Source organism: Sus scrofa, chromosome 1 (genome assembly GCF_000003025.6).
Source record: "Sus scrofa isolate TJ Tabasco breed Duroc chromosome 1, Sscrofa11.1, whole genome shotgun sequence".
Taxonomy (NCBI): Eukaryota; Metazoa; Chordata; class Mammalia; order Artiodactyla; family Suidae; genus Sus; species Sus scrofa.
In genome coordinates, this window is record NC_010443.5 from 186,388,025 (window position 1) to 186,407,255 (window position 19,231).

General features: G+C 34.0%; 1 protein-coding gene across 2 annotated transcripts in view; it reads right to left on the reverse strand.

Annotated features, from left to right (window-relative positions):
- EXOC5 (exocyst complex component 5) overlaps nt 1–19,231 on the reverse strand; it is a 54,073-nt gene that overhangs the window by 11,891 nt on the left and 22,951 nt on the right. For both annotated transcript variants that reach the window (XR_002347074.1, XM_021102546.1), the window contains exons 7-14: nt 18,884–18,993; nt 18,327–18,371; nt 18,075–18,215; nt 16,914–16,996; nt 15,722–15,931; nt 13,862–14,009; nt 4,792–4,900; nt 680–800 (exon numbers count right to left, since the gene is read on the reverse strand). Coding sequence is in view for 1 of the 2 variants with exons in the window: in XM_021102546.1 (XP_020958205.1) it covers nt 680–800; nt 4,792–4,900; nt 13,862–14,009; nt 15,722–15,931; nt 16,914–16,996; nt 18,075–18,215; nt 18,327–18,371; nt 18,884–18,993 (967 nt within the window). In the remaining variant the exon portion in view is untranslated. The remainder of the gene's footprint in view (nt 1–679; nt 801–4,791; nt 4,901–13,861; nt 14,010–15,721; nt 15,932–16,913; nt 16,997–18,074; nt 18,216–18,326; nt 18,372–18,883; nt 18,994–19,231) is intronic.

A 19,231-nucleotide genomic window follows, 5' to 3' on the forward strand; every position in this document is an offset into this window, starting at 1 on the left:
TGCTTTAAAAGTTCACATAAATTGATAGGAAGACAGAAACCAAACCTTACTTAATGTCTCATCAAAACCTGTCCTGCTGATATCATAAAATTTTTGTTGTACATCTTTTTATTATAACTGAGCACAAGTTAGAAGTCCTCTTTCATATCAGATTTAGGATTATGACACATTCAATCCTTTTAAATAAAACAAAATTAATACCCCAGTAGGAAGAGAAAACAGGCAAGAAAGAAGGAAAAGGACTTTTATGTTTAATTTCACACCCTCCTGTCCTGTTTGATGTTTTAATGAAGAGCTATTATTTTTAAAATTTAACAAAAAGAGGAGTTCCCATCCACTGTGGCTCAGTGGGTAAAGAACCTGACTAGTGTCTTTGAGGATGGGAGTTTAATCCCTAGCCTCACTCAAACAGTGGCTTAAGGATCTGGAGTTGCTGCAAGCTGCAGCATAGGTCGCAGATGCAGCTTGGATCCTGCATTGCTGTGGCTGTGGTGTAGGTTGCCAGCTGCATCTCCAATTCGACCCTTAGCCCAGGAACTTCCATATGCCACAAGAACGGCTCAAAAAAGAAAAAAAAAAAAAAAAAAAGAAATAAACATAAAATAAAATTTAACAGAAGATATGCAAAATATTATAATATTCACTGACATACCAATGAAAGTCAGACAATTTAACCAACCTTATTAGTGGCATAAGGTGATCATTAAACTGCTTGTCAAAAAGATGAAAAATAGTATTGGCCTGGTGCACAACATCCAAAAAATAGAGATTTGCATTCTTAGAATCCGAAGAAGGGATTCCTAAAGTTGGAAGGCATATATATGTTAGAATCATACTTGAAGGAAATCATCTAAGCAATAAAAAAAAGAATGTGGATTTATACAATATGTTAGATATACAACAGGAATAAAAGTAACTGCTGTTTCAATAAATCAGCAATATTTTTTGTGGACAAAAGAGTAAAATAAGCTTGTTAATAACTTAATAAAATTCATTCCAAGTTTTTATGCCCAAATTTTCACCATCTACTCAAGTCGTCACTATTTGCTAACTCCTCCCAAATCAATAAATGAATCTATACCTTCCTCTTCCCTTTACCACCCTTTTATGCCCAATGATTCATGTGAGCCATAAATATACTTCTACCATTTTTCTTATAACCAAGCCTTATTATCTTTGATAACAGTTAAAATAATTTTTTCACTAGTACCCTGGTTAAAATATCCTTATTTTTTATGTCATTTATTGTTGCCATAACAATATACTTATTAAACTTAATACCACCATGTTCTCCACTATTTCCTCAAAAATATTCAAAGTCTCCTCACTGTCAACAGAATAAATCCTGATTTTTAGCACTTTATTCAAGCAACTCCCCAAAGCAGACAGCTGACCTCTGCAGATTTGTTTCATTTTGTGTGTGTGAGAGAGAGTAACAGTCCCTGTTAACTATAGGCATTTATGTTTGTGGCTAAAATTGAAAGGCATAAGGGTCTGGGGAAAATATCCCCTAAAAATGAGAAAATAAAAGTTTAGTACCTAGAGTTCTTTACAGGATGGTGATTTTTTCAAAGTTTTAAAAATGGAAAACAAAGGTGTTTTATTTTCCCACAAATGACAAAATCACCAATTGGTAAGAAAATTAAAGGCTCCAACACAAACTTATAAGAGAAAAAAATAAAGTTAATACAGATGTAGAAAATACTAATCCTTGTCACTAATGAAAGTCACAAAAGGCAATGTTTTTAACCACTAAATTATTAAAGTTTTTAAAGACTATTCGGTGATGTGCAGAAAAACTGTACAATCATACACACCAGTAGCAGTATAGATTAGGCGGGGAAAATCTTTTAGGAAAACAGTTTATACATATAGAAATTTTAAGAATTTGTAACACACTTTGATCTGGTCTTTTCACTTCCAGAATTTTATCCAAAGAAAATAATTCAATATAAGGAAAATATTTTAAGCTCTACAATGTTTATTGTAACATTATTTATATTACTAAATTGCTGAAAAGATCCAAAATGTCTAATAATATGAGGTGGTTAGATGTATAATATATATGCATGACAGAATGTTATACAATCATTAAAAGTAATAGCAGTTATTACTAATTAAATAGCGGTATGGAAAATGTTTATAAGAGACATTCTCATCCTACTAGGAAATTTCCCAAGCCCTTCCAAATTGTGAATACTGCTATTAAAATAAAAAAGTTAAGCTTTCATACTAGCTAAAGAACAAATCCTTCATACCATATGAAGCCTAATTCATGTTACTTTATTATCTTCTTTAATCTTCATATCTTTGAGGTGAACATTATTATCCTAATACAAATTACCACATTGGGTTATCTGCAAATGGCAAATGTTAAAATACTTGATACTTATCAAGTGTCTGCTGTAGGGGAAAAAGGCAGGCTACCAATGCTTACCTACATCTTGAGAGCAACTAGGTTAAAAAAAAAGGGTAAGAATAAACCACAACGTTACCAAATTAAGAGTGATTTTGCTTCAAAGTTAGAAACGTTATAGAATGATGTCAAACATTTTTGAGGATCTGCATGTGTTTTCCAGGTACTAACTATAATAGCAATTAAGAAAGGCAAGATTCCTGCTTATATGTTGTTCTCTCCACTTAAAATACTTTTGTCAAATAATTCAGTTTATTCCTTTACTTCATTCAACTCTCTAGTTCGTGTCTCCTCAGTGAGGCCTCCTCTAAAAAGGCCTTCTCTAAAAACTACCCTTTCTAAAAAGCTCTCTGCCCCTGAATTCCCTGTCGTATTTCCCATTACTATTCTCTATTCCTTACTCAATTTTACCTTCATTCATTGCACTTACTAGTCATTTGCCTATCTTTTCCACAAGAATGTAAACTCCGTAAGTACAAGAGTAGGCAGTTAATGTGTTCAATGAGTAAATTTTGGTAAGGCAGACATTAACAGATGAAAATTTCATTGCAATAAGTTCTATGAGAAGTTAATTTAATGATGAAATAATGAGTAACTAGGCTGGGAAAGGAAGGTCACTTTAGCTAGGTCAACCAGCAAAGGCCACTTTAAGAAGGTGGCACCTTAATTAAGATCATAAGGTTGAAAAGTCAGACATGAGAAGAGCTGAAGGAAAAGGATTGGGGGGGGGAGACACACAACACCAAAGGCAAAGAGCCTAAGTGAGGAAAAAGAATGAAGAACAAAGTGGCTGGGGTAGTGAGGGGAAATATAAGAGGGTGCCAGATAAAAAGCCATGCTTTTGGAGAGTTTGTCGTTTCCCCCTAAGAGCAATAAGAAGCCACTAAAGGGTCTTAAACAAGACAATTTAAGACCCTTAAGTTTATAACATGACCATTAAATGGAGTCAGTTATTTAGAGTGGCAAGAATGTACAAAGAGAGGCCAGTTAGAAATGGATAGAAATGCTGATGTTTAAATCAGAGTAACATAAATGGAGATGGAGAAAAGATGAATGTGAGTTATGTTTGGAAGTACACAGACTTTGCTGACAGACTGGCCATCAGGTTTGACGAAAAGAAGAATTACAGCAACTCTTGAATTTGGGATGTGAGCAAACAGTAAATAATAATGCCTTTTGTTTTCTTTTCTCTCTCTTTTTTTTTTTTTTTTTTTTTTTTGGCTTTTTAGGGCCACACCCATGACATACGGAAATTCCTTGGCCAGAGGTCTAATCAGAGCTACAGCTGCCAGCCCACACCACAGCCACAGCAATGCAGGATCCAGCCACATCTGCATCCTACACCATAGCTCACGACAACGTTGGATGTTTAACCCACTGAGCAAGGCCAGGGATTGAATCCACATCCTCATGGATACTAGTTGGGTTCATTACCACTGAGCCACGACAGGAGCTCCCAATAATGACTTTTATTTATTTATTTTTGTCTTTTTTGCCTTTTCTAGGGCCACTCCCGCAGCATATGGAGGTTCCCAGGCTAGGGGTCTAATCGGAGCTGTAGCCGCCGACCTATGCCACAGCCACAGCAATGCGGGATCTGAGTCACTTCTGTGACCTATACCACAGCTCACGGCAACACCAGATCCTTAACCCACTGAGCGAGGCCAGGGATCAAACCTGCAACCTCATGGTTCCTATTTGGATTCGTTAACCACTGAGCCATGAAGGGAACTCTTCAATAATGCCTTTTAAAGTCATGGTAAAGAATGGGAAAGGAAAAAATTTAAGTGGAAGATAAAGAGCTTCATCTGGGATATGTTAAATTTGAGATGTGCAAATCTCAAAGTCAAGCGAGGCAACAAGATCAAGTGAGAGGTCAAGGAGACAACTGAATTAATGGTACTGGAATTAAGGGAAAGAGTCATTATCATCCTATTAATACCAACAAACCCAAAAGACCAAAAACAAAAGTAAAATTTTATATGAGTCTATTCCTTTCCAGGCTTATTGTGAATATTTTCCTTTCTAAAACTTGCATTATTCAGTTGTCTCAACCAGAACTGCTATCACTTCCATTTCTGTTCCCTTGATATTTCATAACTTATAACATTATATTATGTTCTGCCATACATTACAGTAACTTTATGTAGCTTACCCTGCTCTACTCAATGTGAGCAACATGAGAACTGTGTCTTTGTATAGCTTTTAGGATCTGACAAATCCTTGCATTACAGAAGCTCAAAAAGCATTTCACTGTACTCAACTGATTTTGACACACAGGGTTGAATATATATAAATCAACATTATACATACAGTTTAACCAAATAGTATCAAAGAAATTTAACACAAAATATAACACAAATAAATGTACTTACCAGCAAGTCCTGTTTCCAAGGCATAATCAATATGCTCAATACATAAAAATTCCACAAGAATAGTAAAAATTCTAAAGGCATTCCTTGGTAAATCAGAAGGATCAGACAGCTTTAAAAACAAAAACCAAATACATCACTCCTCAAGTTTACCTTTAAAAAAAGGGCAATTTTTTAAAGCAATCAACTTTGTATAAGTCAGTATTCAGGTATCAAAATGTTAATTTAAACCTCTTGCTCTCCATCAAAAATGACTCTCTTATATACATATAGTTACAATGCTCCAAACCTATCTACAACTTTCCTGGATTAGACTAAATCAATGTTTTTTGGATCTGGATCACAAACCATTGGTGGACTGTGACAAGAAAATAGAAGCGGAGAGAGAACCAAGAAAAAACAGTCTAATGTCACATTAAAGCCAAATATACTTTAATGAAATGTACACATACAAACATATATAAATACATATAATAAATGCATATTCAACTGCATTGTGAATTGCCTTTATTATTATGAGTCATGGTCAAAGAAGTTTGAGGGCCACTAACTGAACAAAAGCTATTCTAGCAAAACTCAGAACAAAAAGGATTCTTTATTTTATTGGAGGGTGGGGATGAGAAATCAGTAACAGATACACTATAAAATATGACAGGCTCAAATCCCACCTTCATCACCAACTAGTTGAGTGAATCTTTGAGAAGTTACTTAACCCCACCAAGTCTCAATTTCTTCATCTGTAATGTAGGAATAATAGCATTTACATCCTAGACTTGAAGTGAAAATAAAGTATGAAAATTCATGTCAGGTATTTTTAGCATAGTGTTTGCTATGTAGTAAGTCCACAGTAATAGATGTTTATAGTGATGTTGATGTTGCTGATTAACTACTCAGTAAAAGAATTATCAGTAGTAATGCTGAGAAAATTAAATCCCTTTTTAAAAGAAAAAGAAAATTATCTCTCAACTTCTTATAGTTGCTTCCTATGTTATCAATTGATTATTGCATATTTGTAGTTTCTATTCATATACCCTCTCAGAGTAAGGCTTGCTGTCTGATATATACAGCTGGGAGCTGAAGTGCATAACCCACTTTAAATCCCCTAAATCTCCACTGATTATAAACACTAATTTGGTATCACTCAATTCCCTTCTTGGTCTTCATAATACCACCCCAACCTTTACTCTCATCAGTATCTCTATCACCACCCTCACCTCCCTTCTTTTCTCACTGATGCTTAACAGATGTCCTTAATAAGTCACAAAAAAATAAATTAAATGTTTAACATTGCTCCTCTTTACATTCATAAGTTCATGTATAACTGATGGAAGAGGTAGACTGAAAACTAGTGAGGATGTAGAAGACATAAACATAATGTCAATCAACTGGACCTGACATTTATAATGCTTTCTGAAAACATTAAGATATACATTCTCTTTAAGTATTCACATAACATTTACCAAGATGGATCATATTCTGGGCTAAAAAACAAGTCTCAATAAATTTAAAATTGGTTCATATCACACAAAGTATGTGCCCTCTAAACACAAAAGAATCAAATTTGAGTCAATAGCATAAAGATATCTAAAAATCCCCTAATACCAAGAAATGAAATAACATACTTCTAAGCCACTCATGGGCCAAAACAAATCAAAAGGGAAATTGAAAGATATTTTAAACTGAACGAAAATGAACACAACAAATTAAAATTTGTAGAATGTAGCTAAAACCGTCCCTTAAAGCAAAATTTATAAGACTAAATGCCTATATTAGAAAATATGAAAAGTCTCTAATCAATGAACTCAGCTTCCACCCTAAAAAAGCTAGAAAAAGAAGGGCAAATGAAACCCAAGTAAATAGAAGAAGAAGAAATAATAAAGACTGGAAAGCAATGAGAAACAAAACAGAAAAATCCATGATACTAAAAGAGAATTCTCTAGGAAAATCAACAAAACTGACAAACCTCTAGCCAGAATAATCACAAAAAAAGAACCAAATTATCAATATCAAGAACAAATATGAGGCATCACAATAGATTGTACAGATATTAAAAAGATAAGCTACCATACATAATATAGATAAATGATAAGGTCCTACTATATAGCCCAGGGAACTATATTTATCTTGTAATAACCTATAATAAAAAAATATATATATAACTAAATCGCTTTAGTGTGTACCAGAAACACAGCACTGTAAACCAACTATATTTCAATTAAAACATACACACACACTTAAAAAAATCAACTGACCATAAAAGAGGGATAAGTCAATACCATGAACAACTTAATCCCAATAAATTCAACAACTCATGTGAAATATACAAATTTTAAGACACAAACTATCAAAGCTCATTTAATATGTAAAGTCAATATTCCTAAAGAACATGAACACAGAAATTCTTAACAAAAGTTTGGCAAACCTAATCCAGTAATATATAGAGAGGATAAAACGTGACAAAGTGAGGTTTATCAAAGGAACAGAAGGTTAACTTTAGAAACTGATCAATGTAATTCACACATTAACAGAACTGTTAAAAAAGTATTTGACAGAATCTAACATCTAATCCTTATAAAAAACACTCAGAAAACTAGGAATAAAAGAATATCCTCAATCTGATAAAGAACATCTATGAAAAACTTGCAGTCAGCATAAGACTTCATTATGAAAGACTGACTGAATACTTTACTCTTAAAAATAATGTAAAGTGTTACATGCTCTCGCCACTTTTATTCAACTTTGTATTGGAGATTCTGACAATGCAATAAGTAAGGCAAGAGAAAAAAACAACAGGCATCTATATGGAGAGGAATAAGTAAAGTTGATTTTACTGGCAGACAACATGATATTCTATACAGAAAATCCTGTAGAATCTACAAAAAAAGCTATTACAATAAATGAGTTTAGGTAGCTTGCAGGTACAAAATCAACATAGGAAAATCGATTGTATTTGATAATTTGGTATTGCTAAGATACTGATTCTCCACAAACAGAAATATAGATTCAATGTATCCCAGTCAAAATTCCAAACTCCCCCCTTGAAACAGAAAAACATAATCATTATAAGACTTACAGGGGGAGGGAGAAGGAATGGGATAGGCAGGGAGTTTGGGATTGATAGATGCAAACTATTTCATTTAAAATGGATTAGCAATGAGATCCTGCTGCACAGCACAAGGAACTATATCCAGTCTCTTGGGACAGACCATGATGGAAGATAGTATGAGAAAAAGAATGATATGTATGTATGTATATGCTCGACGGGGTCACTTTGTTGTACAGTAGAAACTGACATAACATTGTAAATCAACTGTACTTTAATAAAAACATATTTTAAAGAAAAAAAAAAGACTTACATAAAAATGCTTTCAATGGAAATGTTAGAGGACCTACACGACCTGATTTCAAGATTTATAGTTTCATGATTCAAAACAGTGAAGCATTAAACTCCTAGAAGAACACATAGGCAGTATACTCTTTGACATTGGTCTTAGCAATATTTTTTTGGATTTGTCTCCTCAGGCAAGGAAAACAAAATCAAAAATAAACAAATAGGACCTAATCAAACTTAAAAGCTTTTGAACATAGAGTTCCCATTGTGGCTCAGCGGGTTAAGAATCCAACTAGTATCCATGAGGGTATAGGTTCGATCCCTGGCCTCACTCAGTGGATTAAGGATTTGGCATTGTCATGAGCTGCAGTGTAAGTCACAGATGCGGCTGTGATCCAGCATTGCTGTGGCTGTGGTGTAGGCCAGCAGCTGCAGCTCTGATTTGACCCCTAGCCTGGGAACTTCCACATGCCATGGATACCCTAAAAAGACCAAAAAAAAAAAAAAAAAGCTTCTGCACACTGAAGGAAACCATCAACAAAAAGCCAACATGCTGAATGGAAAAAGGTATTTGCAAATGATATGCCAGATAAGAGGTTAATATCCAAAATATATAAAAAAAACTCATACAACTCAATAAAATAAAAACCCGATTAAAAAACGGACAGAAAATCTGAACATTTCTCCAAAGGAGACAGTTGGCCAACATGCAGACGAAAAGATGTTCAACACTGACTAATCATCAGAGAAATGCAAATCAAAACCACAATGAGATCTCACCTCACACCTCATACAGAACGGCTATTATCACAAAAATCTACAAACAACAAAAGGTGGCAAAGATGTGAAGAAAGGGGAACCCAAGTACAATGTCAGTAAGAAGGTAAATTGGTGCAGCCACCATAGAACACAGTATAGTGGATCCTCAAAAAACTAAAACTAGAACTACCATATGATCTAGAAATTCCAGTCCTGGGTATACATCTGACAAAAACTAAAGCACTAGCTCAAAAATATACATGTGCCCAATGGTCACAGCAGCATTATTTTTTTAAAGTACAGTTGATTTACAATGTTGTGCCATTTTCTGCTATAAAGCAAAGTGACCCAATCATATATACACTTATATTCTTTTTTAAAAAATATTATTTTCCATCATGGTCTACCCCAGGAGATTGAATAGAGTTCCCTGTGTTATATAGTAGGACTTTTTTATTTATCCATCCTATATACAATAGTTTGCATCTGTTAATTCCAAGCTGCCAATCTATCCCTTCCCTACAACCTTCCCCACTGGCAACCACAAGCCTGTTCTCTATGTCTGTGAGTCTGTTTCTCTTTTGTAGATAGGTTCATTTGTGCCATATTTTAGATTCCACATAAAAGGGATAGCATATGGAATTTGTCCTTCATTTCTTTTCTTTTTTTTTTTAGAATGTCCTTGGCATATGGAGGTTCCTAGGCTAGGGGTCAAACTGGAACTGTAGCTGCCAGGCACAGCAACACCAAATTTGAGCCATGTCTGCGACCTACACCACAGCTCACAGCAATGCCAGATCCTTAACCCACTGAGCGAGGCCAGGGATCGAACCTGCATCCTCATGGATGCTAGTCAGACTTGTTTCCAATGAGCCATGACAGGAACTCCTGTCCTTCAATTTCTGACTTACTTCACTTAGTATGATAATCTTTAGTTGCATCCATGATAGTAGCATTATTTATAACTGCCAAAATAGGGAAACAACCAAAGTGTCCATCAACAGATGAATGGACATACACACACAAACATATAATGGAATACTACTCAGCCATAAAAAGAATAAAATTTTGAGATCTACAACAACATGGATGGATTTGGAGGGAATTATGCTAAGTGAAATAAGTCAGACAGAGAAAGACAAATATTATATATCACTTATATGTGAAATCTAAAAAATATAACAGGCGTTCTCATTGTGGTTCAGCAGTTAATAAACCCAACTAGTATCCATGAGAAGGCAGGTTTGATCCCTGACCCCACTGACTGTGTTAAAGATCTGGTGATGCCATGAGCTGTGGTGTTGGTTATAGATGTGGTTCAGATCTGGCATTGCCAGATTGGACCCCTAGCCTGGGAACTTCCATATGCCATGAATGTGGCCATAAAAAACAAAAAATTAATTAATTAAATAAATAAATAACGCAACAAACTAGTGAATATAACTAGTGACTATAACAAAAAAGGAGGAGACTCTCACGGATATAGGGAACAAACTAGCGGTTACAGGGTGGGGAGGGGCAATATATGAGTGGAGTAAACTTCCTATAAGATCAGCTCAAGGATGCATTTTACAACATGGGGGTAAAAGCCAATATTTTATAATAACTGTAAATGGAAAGAACTCTTTTGAAACTGTAAAAAAAAATTTTTTTTTCTTCTTTAGGGCCATACCCACAGCTAGGGGTTGAATCAGAGCTATAACTGCTGGCCTATGCCACAGCCACAGCCACACTGGATCCAAGCCGCATCTGTGACCTATGCCACAGTCCGCAGCAACACCGGATTCTTAAGCCACTGAGTGAGGTCAGGGATTGAACCTGCATCCTCATGGATACTAGCCAGGTTCTTAACCCACTGAGCTACAAAGGGAACTCCTCAAAACTAAAAAAAAAAAAAAAAATTTTCAATTTTTTTAAAGAAAGAAAACAAAGGAAACAAAAGAAAAGAAAGAAAATAAAACAGGACATCTTCGTGACTTTAAGTTAGACAAAAATTCCTTACATATGATACCAAAAATACCACCCATAATAGAAAAGTATTAAATTGGATATCATCAAAATTAAGAACTTCTATTCTTAGAATACTCTTTAGATAAGAAGACAAGTCACAGACGGGAAGAAAACATTTGCAAATGACACATCTGATAAATGAATTTTAACTAGATATGCAACTATCAAAAAATAAGAAAACAACCCTATTTTTAAAATGCACACAAAATAGCGCAGATAATATATATGGATAGTGAATAAGTGTATGAAAAGATGCTCATCTTCAGTCACTAGGAAAATGCAAACTAAAACCATAATAAGGTATCATTACACACTCTATTGGACTGTCTAAAACTAAAAAGACTAATGATACCAAATGCTGGAAATCATGTGGAACAAACAGAACTCTAACACACTGCTGGTGGAATGTTAAATGAAACAACTTTGGAAAACAGTTTGGCAGTTTCATAAAAGAATAATAATATGACATCATATTGCTACTCATGAGAAATGACAGTATGTTTGCATAAAGATATATATATGAATGTTCATAACAACTTCATTTGTAACAACACTAGAGCTAATCTAAACTGCTATCAATAGGTAAATGAATACACAAATTGTGGTACATTCACAAAATTAAGTAGAAATCAGCAATAAAAAAATACTAATTAATACACACAACATGAATGAATCTCAAAATAATAATGCTGAGTTAAAGAATCTAGAAACACATGTGTAAATTATGGATATTTTAATCCCATTTATTAAAAATTCTAGAAAAACAATCAATTTCTTGTAAACATCCTATTTAGCTTTGAATACTCAGTCCTGAAGTATCCCCCTTCTTTTTCAAAATTAATCTACAGTGAACAGATCAGTAGTTGCCTGAGGACAGACCCAGTGGGAGGGGGCAGGAAGATTTTAAAAGGGCAAAAGGAAATTTTTGGGGTGATAGATCTGATCTCGAGTGCATTTATAGCTTCACAAATGTACACATAATTTACCAAAGTTATCAAACTGTATAGTTTAAATATATGCAGTTTAATGATTGTCAAACTGTATCTCAAAGTTACTAAGTTTTGAAAAAGAAAGGAAAAAAACCTAATCTTTTTAATATCCTTTAAGCTTCCATCATCATCTATAAGGTCAAGTTCAAGTTTCTAAGTATGGTATACAAAGAGTTGTTGCCTACATTTCAACCTCCCATCTCATTACTCTCCCCATGTCTTTTTTTCCAGGCCCATCCAAAGCATCCAGGCTAGGGACCAAACCTATGGCACCAAGCCATAGTAGAGACAACACCAGATCCTTAACCTACTATGCCACTACTCTGAAGTTGTTTATCACACCCATGCTCATGTATACCCCTAAACAACACACTGTTTCACCTTTTATTATTTTATTTTATTTTTGGTCACACCAGCAGCATGTGGAAGTTTCTGGGCCAGGGGTCAAACCCACACCACAAAAGTGACCCAGGCCACTGCAGTGACAATGCCAGATAGTTAACACTATAAGGAAACTCCTTGTTTTACTTTTTAAAACTTTATATTGTGGTATACTGAACATATCTTTTCCCCATCTTAATCTTCTCATTCAACATTTGAAATTTACTCATGCTGATACATGTTGGTGTATAGTTTTCTACTGTATGAACAACTTCAGTTTGTCAATTCTCTATAAGGCACAGTTTGCTTCTAATTTTTCACCATGACAAACAACGTTGCTTTCCATGTTTGATATGTCATGTGCACCTATGAGTTTCTCTAAGGAATTAACAAATTACTCTCCAAAGCATGCCAATTTTTACTTCCATCGGCAATGTATGAGAATTTCTATTGTGTCAATCCTTACCAATACTTAGAATCAACAGGCCTCTTAATTTTTGCCAACCTAATGAGAATGACATAGTATTTTCCTATTTTAAGTTTCATTACCCAGAGTTCCCATCATGGCTCAGCAAAAACAAAAATCTGACTACTATCCATGAGGACCCAGGTTCAATCCCTGACCTCACTCAGTGGGTTAAGGATCTGGCATTGCCATGAGCTGTGGTGTGGGTCACAGATGTGGGTCGGATCTGGCCTTGCTGTGGCTTTAGAGTAGGCCAGTGGCTATAGCTCCATATGCTGTGGGTGTGGCCCTTAAAAAAAAAAAAAAGTAAAAAAAAAAGTTTCATTTCCTTAATAGACTGATTATCTTCTGATAATTTACATTTTCTGCATTTGTATAGTCTTTGATTTGTTTTCTATTTAATTATATGTATAACTACATTGATTTATTATCCATCAATATAAATATATACACCATATACATCAATACATATAAAAATTAAGACTGCCTCAACTCTCAATTCCATACTTAAAAGGATGCATCCCAGTATTTTCCTCTGTAAAATAAGAATAACAACCTCATAGGTTTGCTACAATGATTAAATGAGTTAATACATACTAAAATGCTTAGAAGAGTGTCTGGAACATAGTATGTGGTCTATAATTATTAGTCACTATTATCTGTCTCAAAAATCTTCTGCTAGTAATATTGGTTATAAACACCTTCTGGTAGGCTGTGACTTACCTGTTTACTTTGTTAAAGTGTGTTTGGCGAAGAAACTCTAAATTTTAATGGAGTCAATTTTTCCATCTCCTTTGATATCTGTGTTCTTAAAACATCCTTTTCTCCCTAATGCTCTATTTCTTTATGAGATAGGTCTAATCTCTCCCCCTTCATATCTTGATTTAATATCTCAAAAAAAGAAAATTTGATTTGCTCAACTTTAAAATAATACATTTTTTATAACTTGTAATATACTTCTAAGTAAGTTAAAACTAATTCTGTTCTCCAAAACAAAAATTTTATTTTATTACAATAAATAATTGTTCCTAACCAGAGAGCAGAGTTACATCTTAGTATAAAGAAGGCAAAAATTAAAATACACAACTATATATAAATAAAACTGATTTACAGTTACAATTTTACCATTACTCTTACCCTATGACATCTTTCAAAGGCTTGTTTGGTTTCTTGTAAAAGATTAACCACCACTTCTTGAGATAGGAAAGTCTCCCCATGAGTATCGATACTTGGCCCCAGTGGTAAGTTGGTACGTTGTCTAATTCTCTCTTTCAAATCTTGAATACTAGTGCATCATACCAACAAATGAAAAAGAACACTTTATAATACATAGATTTCAATTTCAAGTACTCCCAAGTTTAGTATACATGAACTAAAAAAAAGAAGGAAAAATGAATGAATAGCCAGGATACCTATGAGTTCTAATTTCAATAAGTAGGTTCTCTATAGTGAAACAAACATTAATCTCTAAACAGAAGACTTTCATCTGAAAAAAGGAGTAGATTTGGAGTTATGATCTCTACAGTCTCTTTCAGCTCTGTAATTCTGACTCAACAGCCAAAGCTCTTTGTTTGGTTTCCTTAGTAAGCGGGCTTTTCCGAGTAAGTTACTATTCTGATAACTAAATGGTCCTGCTTAAAACAAACTTTAAAATTTTAAAGCTTTTAAAATATACCTGCCATTTAAATACACATGCATTTCTCATTATCAAACAAGATACATTCTACATAATTTAGCTTTTCTCAATGATGAAGGGTCATTAAGAACATTTATTATATGGTGGTATCTTTAACCAATTTACTTTTTGGCTGCACCCACGACATGCGGAAGTTCCCAGGTCAGGTTCAAACCCATGCCACAGCAGTGATCTGAGTCACTGCAGTGACAATGTCGGATCCCTAAACTGTTGCACCACAAGGAAACTCTTATGGTGGTATCTTTAGGTTAGAATCCTTTTTGTTCCTAGAAAATATAGCTCCGGACTATGAACTAATTTTTTAAACAAATTCTTATTACTGTCCTATAGTTTTTCTGTTTTACTTTCCATACTTATTCCTAATCATCATCAGATGTCACCTCTTATTCCTAATCATCATCTCTCCATAATCATTATTTAATATATGACAAACTGGGAAACAAGAAACTGATTTGGGTATGCATTATGTGAACTGTCAATTCTTATTATACAGCTCCACAGAATCATTTGGCTTCAGCCCAGAATCAACTAAATTCCAGATTACTGAGATTTAAATACCTGAGTCACCACCAATTCTTAATAGCAAATCATTTTCTTCTAGTATGTAAATGAAGATTTTAATGTATTAATTAAACAATTTTATGTCAAGTCATTAAAATGCTAAAACTGAATTATTTGTAGAACTTTTTTGGGGGGTTTTTAACACCACACCTGTGGGAGTTCCTGCTGTGGCACAGTGGAAACAAACCCAACTAATATCCATGATGACGCAGGTTTAATCCCTGGCCTCGCTCAGTGGGTTAAGGATCCGGTGTTGCTGTGAGCTGTGGTGTAGTCACAGATGCGGCTTGGATCCCATGTTGCTATGGCTGTGGCATAGGCTGGCAGCTGCATTTCTGATTCAACCCCTAGCCTTGGAACTTCTATATGCCACAGGTGTGGCCCTAAGAAGCAAAAAAAAAAAACAAACCCACACCTGCAACATCAATAAAATGATGTGCTTCCTAGTTAATAACTACTCTGTCTGAAAAAAGGAAGGAAAAGAAAGACGGAAGGGAGGGAGGAACTCTTTATGTATCTGTATTCTGCTTTACATTTTAATCATGTTATGTTAGAACACTTTAACACCTGGCTCAAGAGAGAGGATTTAATGAATGGTGTAAGCATGAACTGAATCGAAAAAATTCTTAATAGAAATTTCTAATGACCATCGATATTTCATCGATATTAATTTCTGTCCAAATATAATGAATTTTTTAATATCTTTAGTTTTAACTATAACATTTAACAAAAACACTTACCCTCCTGTGCCAATGGATCTCTTTTGATGGTTTTTTGAATCATAATAGCGCTGTAGGATCATAGCACTTCTGCTTTTCAAATATCCAGTCTCTACTTCAATATAATTCTCCAAATAGGAAATGAAAATGGACTTGATAAGCTTAGACAAGAAAGTCTGTTTATCAGTACCTAAGTTAAACTCCATCAACTTGCTGGAAAGATTTGTGGTTCTTTTCATGGAAAAGGTGGGGGGGAAAGATTAATGTATATTTTAGGTATAGTAACAATATCAAGAAATACATATTTTAACAATGTGAGTTTTTAATAACTTCTGTTAAACAACAATTTCTTAAACCTTGGGCAGTTACTTAGGATTCAGAGAGCAATATTTAGGGTTAAATATTAAGTAGAATGAACATTACAAACAATACTATGGTTTTGAAAACTGCTGTGAACTCCTAGAGATGACTTAGGAGAGGAAACTGAGGCAACCACCAGCCTAGAAATGGCAACAGAGGCAGAATGGCTTCAAGTATACCATTCATGACATGGTATCCAAGTCAAAATACAGAAAGGTCTACCCTCTGTTTATTCTATTCTGTCTCTATCTTTGGACTTTCCTCTAATATTCTGTTTATTGTCGGAGATAGGCTCAGAACAATGCTGCTGATGAGATGGAGTTCCTGTTACAGTTACTTTTGAAAACCCTCCTCTCAAAATGATGACACTGAAGAACATTCTATAGAGCTGGAAAAAAATTCCTCATGAAGCTTCTACAAAGTATAACACTGTTATTTACCAAAGCAAAGACAAATTCTCACATCAGACTTAAGTATGAAATTGTCAATTGACAAGAATGTGTCATTCCTTTCCTCAATTTCTAAAGTTTTTAACTGCAAATAAATGTAATTATACTAGTTCTCAAAGAAAGAGTGAACTAGCTTACAATTAAAATCAAAAACAAAATGCTTAAGTCTTAGTGTAAACAAGGCTTTATATTTATTAAAGTACATTAATATAAAGCATAATATCTAATTCCTTAAGTCAACATACTACGAATATTGCTCTTGTACAATACTAGTCTTCAGCCAAGTATTCAATGCTAAAAGATACTGCTATCCAACAAACTGTTTTTCAAAAATAACTGAATACTTCCCTATGTTTGGAAAAAAAAGAAAATGTGAAATATTATTTTCTAATTAAAAAACATACCTTGTATATAAATCATAGAGATTTTTGAGGTACTGCTCTGCATCAGACTTCCTACATTCTTCTAACTGGTCTTTCACAAAGCTCTAAAAAAGGTCAATATTCAGTCAATTACATAAATATTAAATTACAGTCAATATTTTTTTCTCTATAATTACTCCACATTCTTGAACTGCTCTGACTTAAAATCCAATGGAAAAGGAAATGCACAGAAAAGAGACCAATATAAAAAATAAGAAAATAGGTTTTAAACTTTTACTGCTTCTCCTACTTGCTTGTACATTTATATCACTGTTGGGAACAAGCAGTAAGAATCTCAAATATGGTGTCTTTTGAAACTGGCCAACTTGCCTCATGAAGTACCTTGGGGGAATAAAAAAAAATCCCCAAAAACCAAAACCTGAAGCTATACCAGTATGGTCAATTCCTTAAAGCAGCATTTCCCAAACTGCTGTCTGAGCAACACTGGTATCCCTTGAGACACTAATAGGCATTACTTTAAAACTGGAAAATGCTGTACATTACATTTCCATTTGTAGAGAATCACAATACATATTAAAGGCTATTAAAAGTCCTGAATTGTGTTTTAAAAACAATATTTATTTAATGATGTTCAATCCATTGGTAAATATAGTTTACAAAAGTACAGAGCTAAAGAAGTGAAGGTCATGAGTCCCTGCATTTTTCACGTAAGTATCATATTATTAAAATTGAGCTTGTAATTCCTATTTAATTTCAAAAATGCCATCTGCTGATCAAGATAAGAACCAAATGGAATTCCCTGGTGGCCTGGCAGTTAAGGACCCAGTGGTGTTACTGCTGTGATGTGAGTCAATCCCTGGCCTGAGAACTTATGCATGCCACAGGAGTGGCCAGAAAAAAGATGAGAACCCAGTAAGTAAAAAAATCTGAAGCTACTCTACCTCAGTCTATTACTACTACTACTACTGATATACAAATTTCAAACACATGCTCCAATGATACAATGACTACCACCTTTTTCCTGGTGAACAACAAAACATTTTTTTTAAAGCATGGCAGTGTCATTCCTTTTCCCTATAATGAATAAGTGGATTACTAGTCCTAAATTTAAGGAAACTCAGTTAAAAAATACCAAGAAACCCATACTGCCTTAAGAACTACTTAGTCATTGTTTAAAATTACCTGTAATTTGATTTCAAATACATTTTGAATAAGTTTAGCCAATACAGTTTCTGGATTACTAAAGATATCGCCAACTTGTTTGTTCACCCGTTGACACAGTATTGCTGCATCTTCAAATATATCATTTCTCAAGTAAGCACCCTATACAGCAGAGGAATTTTACATAATGAATATATAATTTTAAAATATTTTTTAAAACACAAATTAGCATAAAATTTTTAAAAAGTCCAACAAAGTATATGGCTATGTTACCTCCTGGCACTGCTTTATATAAACATCAACACAATGGGAATAACCCTATGAAAAAGAAAGGAATACATATCACTGTTCTGGTTCATTTAAAATAATAATAACAACAATCTCAATAAAAGAGGTATTATATGTAATAAAGCTATGTCTATGCTCCAATAAATGGCTAACAGTAATAGCTACTCTTTGGTTCCCATATTACCACAGATAGTTAAGGTCAAGCCTTCTTGTTTTTGAATTATTTCATTTTATGTTTGGCTGAAAAAAATACATAAACACCCAGAGTGCAGAAAATATGACTTTCTAAGTCAAACTATATAAAAATTCGGTGATAAAATATTAATAATATTGACTATAAGATCCCTACTTAAATAATATTAAATACCTAGAATTTAACATAATTTCTGGAGAAAGATACAAAATGCATATTCAAATTATTCCAAACAATGAAAATTAACTTTGTGATATACAACAGAGGAAAATCATATATTATTAATATATAGAATTCATACCTCTACATTCTTAAAGACTAGTCTACATTTGTAATTTTTACTATTTACCTTAAAATGAAGTAAAACAGCTGCTACTTCTCTCATTCTGGAGATTTCACCCCTTCTTTGAGCACTGGTAAACTCCTGGATCAGCTGGCATTCTAAATCATGGTATTTACCTAGAAACAGAAAGTCATTCAGCTACAATGAGACAGGATGTTCAACTTATTTATGAGTATATGGTTTCTTTACAAATATAACGGCTATAATGATTTAGCTTTCTTTTGGAAGAAGTGCAAAAACCATTTGAGATTACAGGCAGCGGATTAAATCCCTATAATAAACTACAGGTAAAACAGGTGAGCTCTTATAGCCTGACTGCCATTTACCACTGTTACGTAAAAAAGAACTGACGGG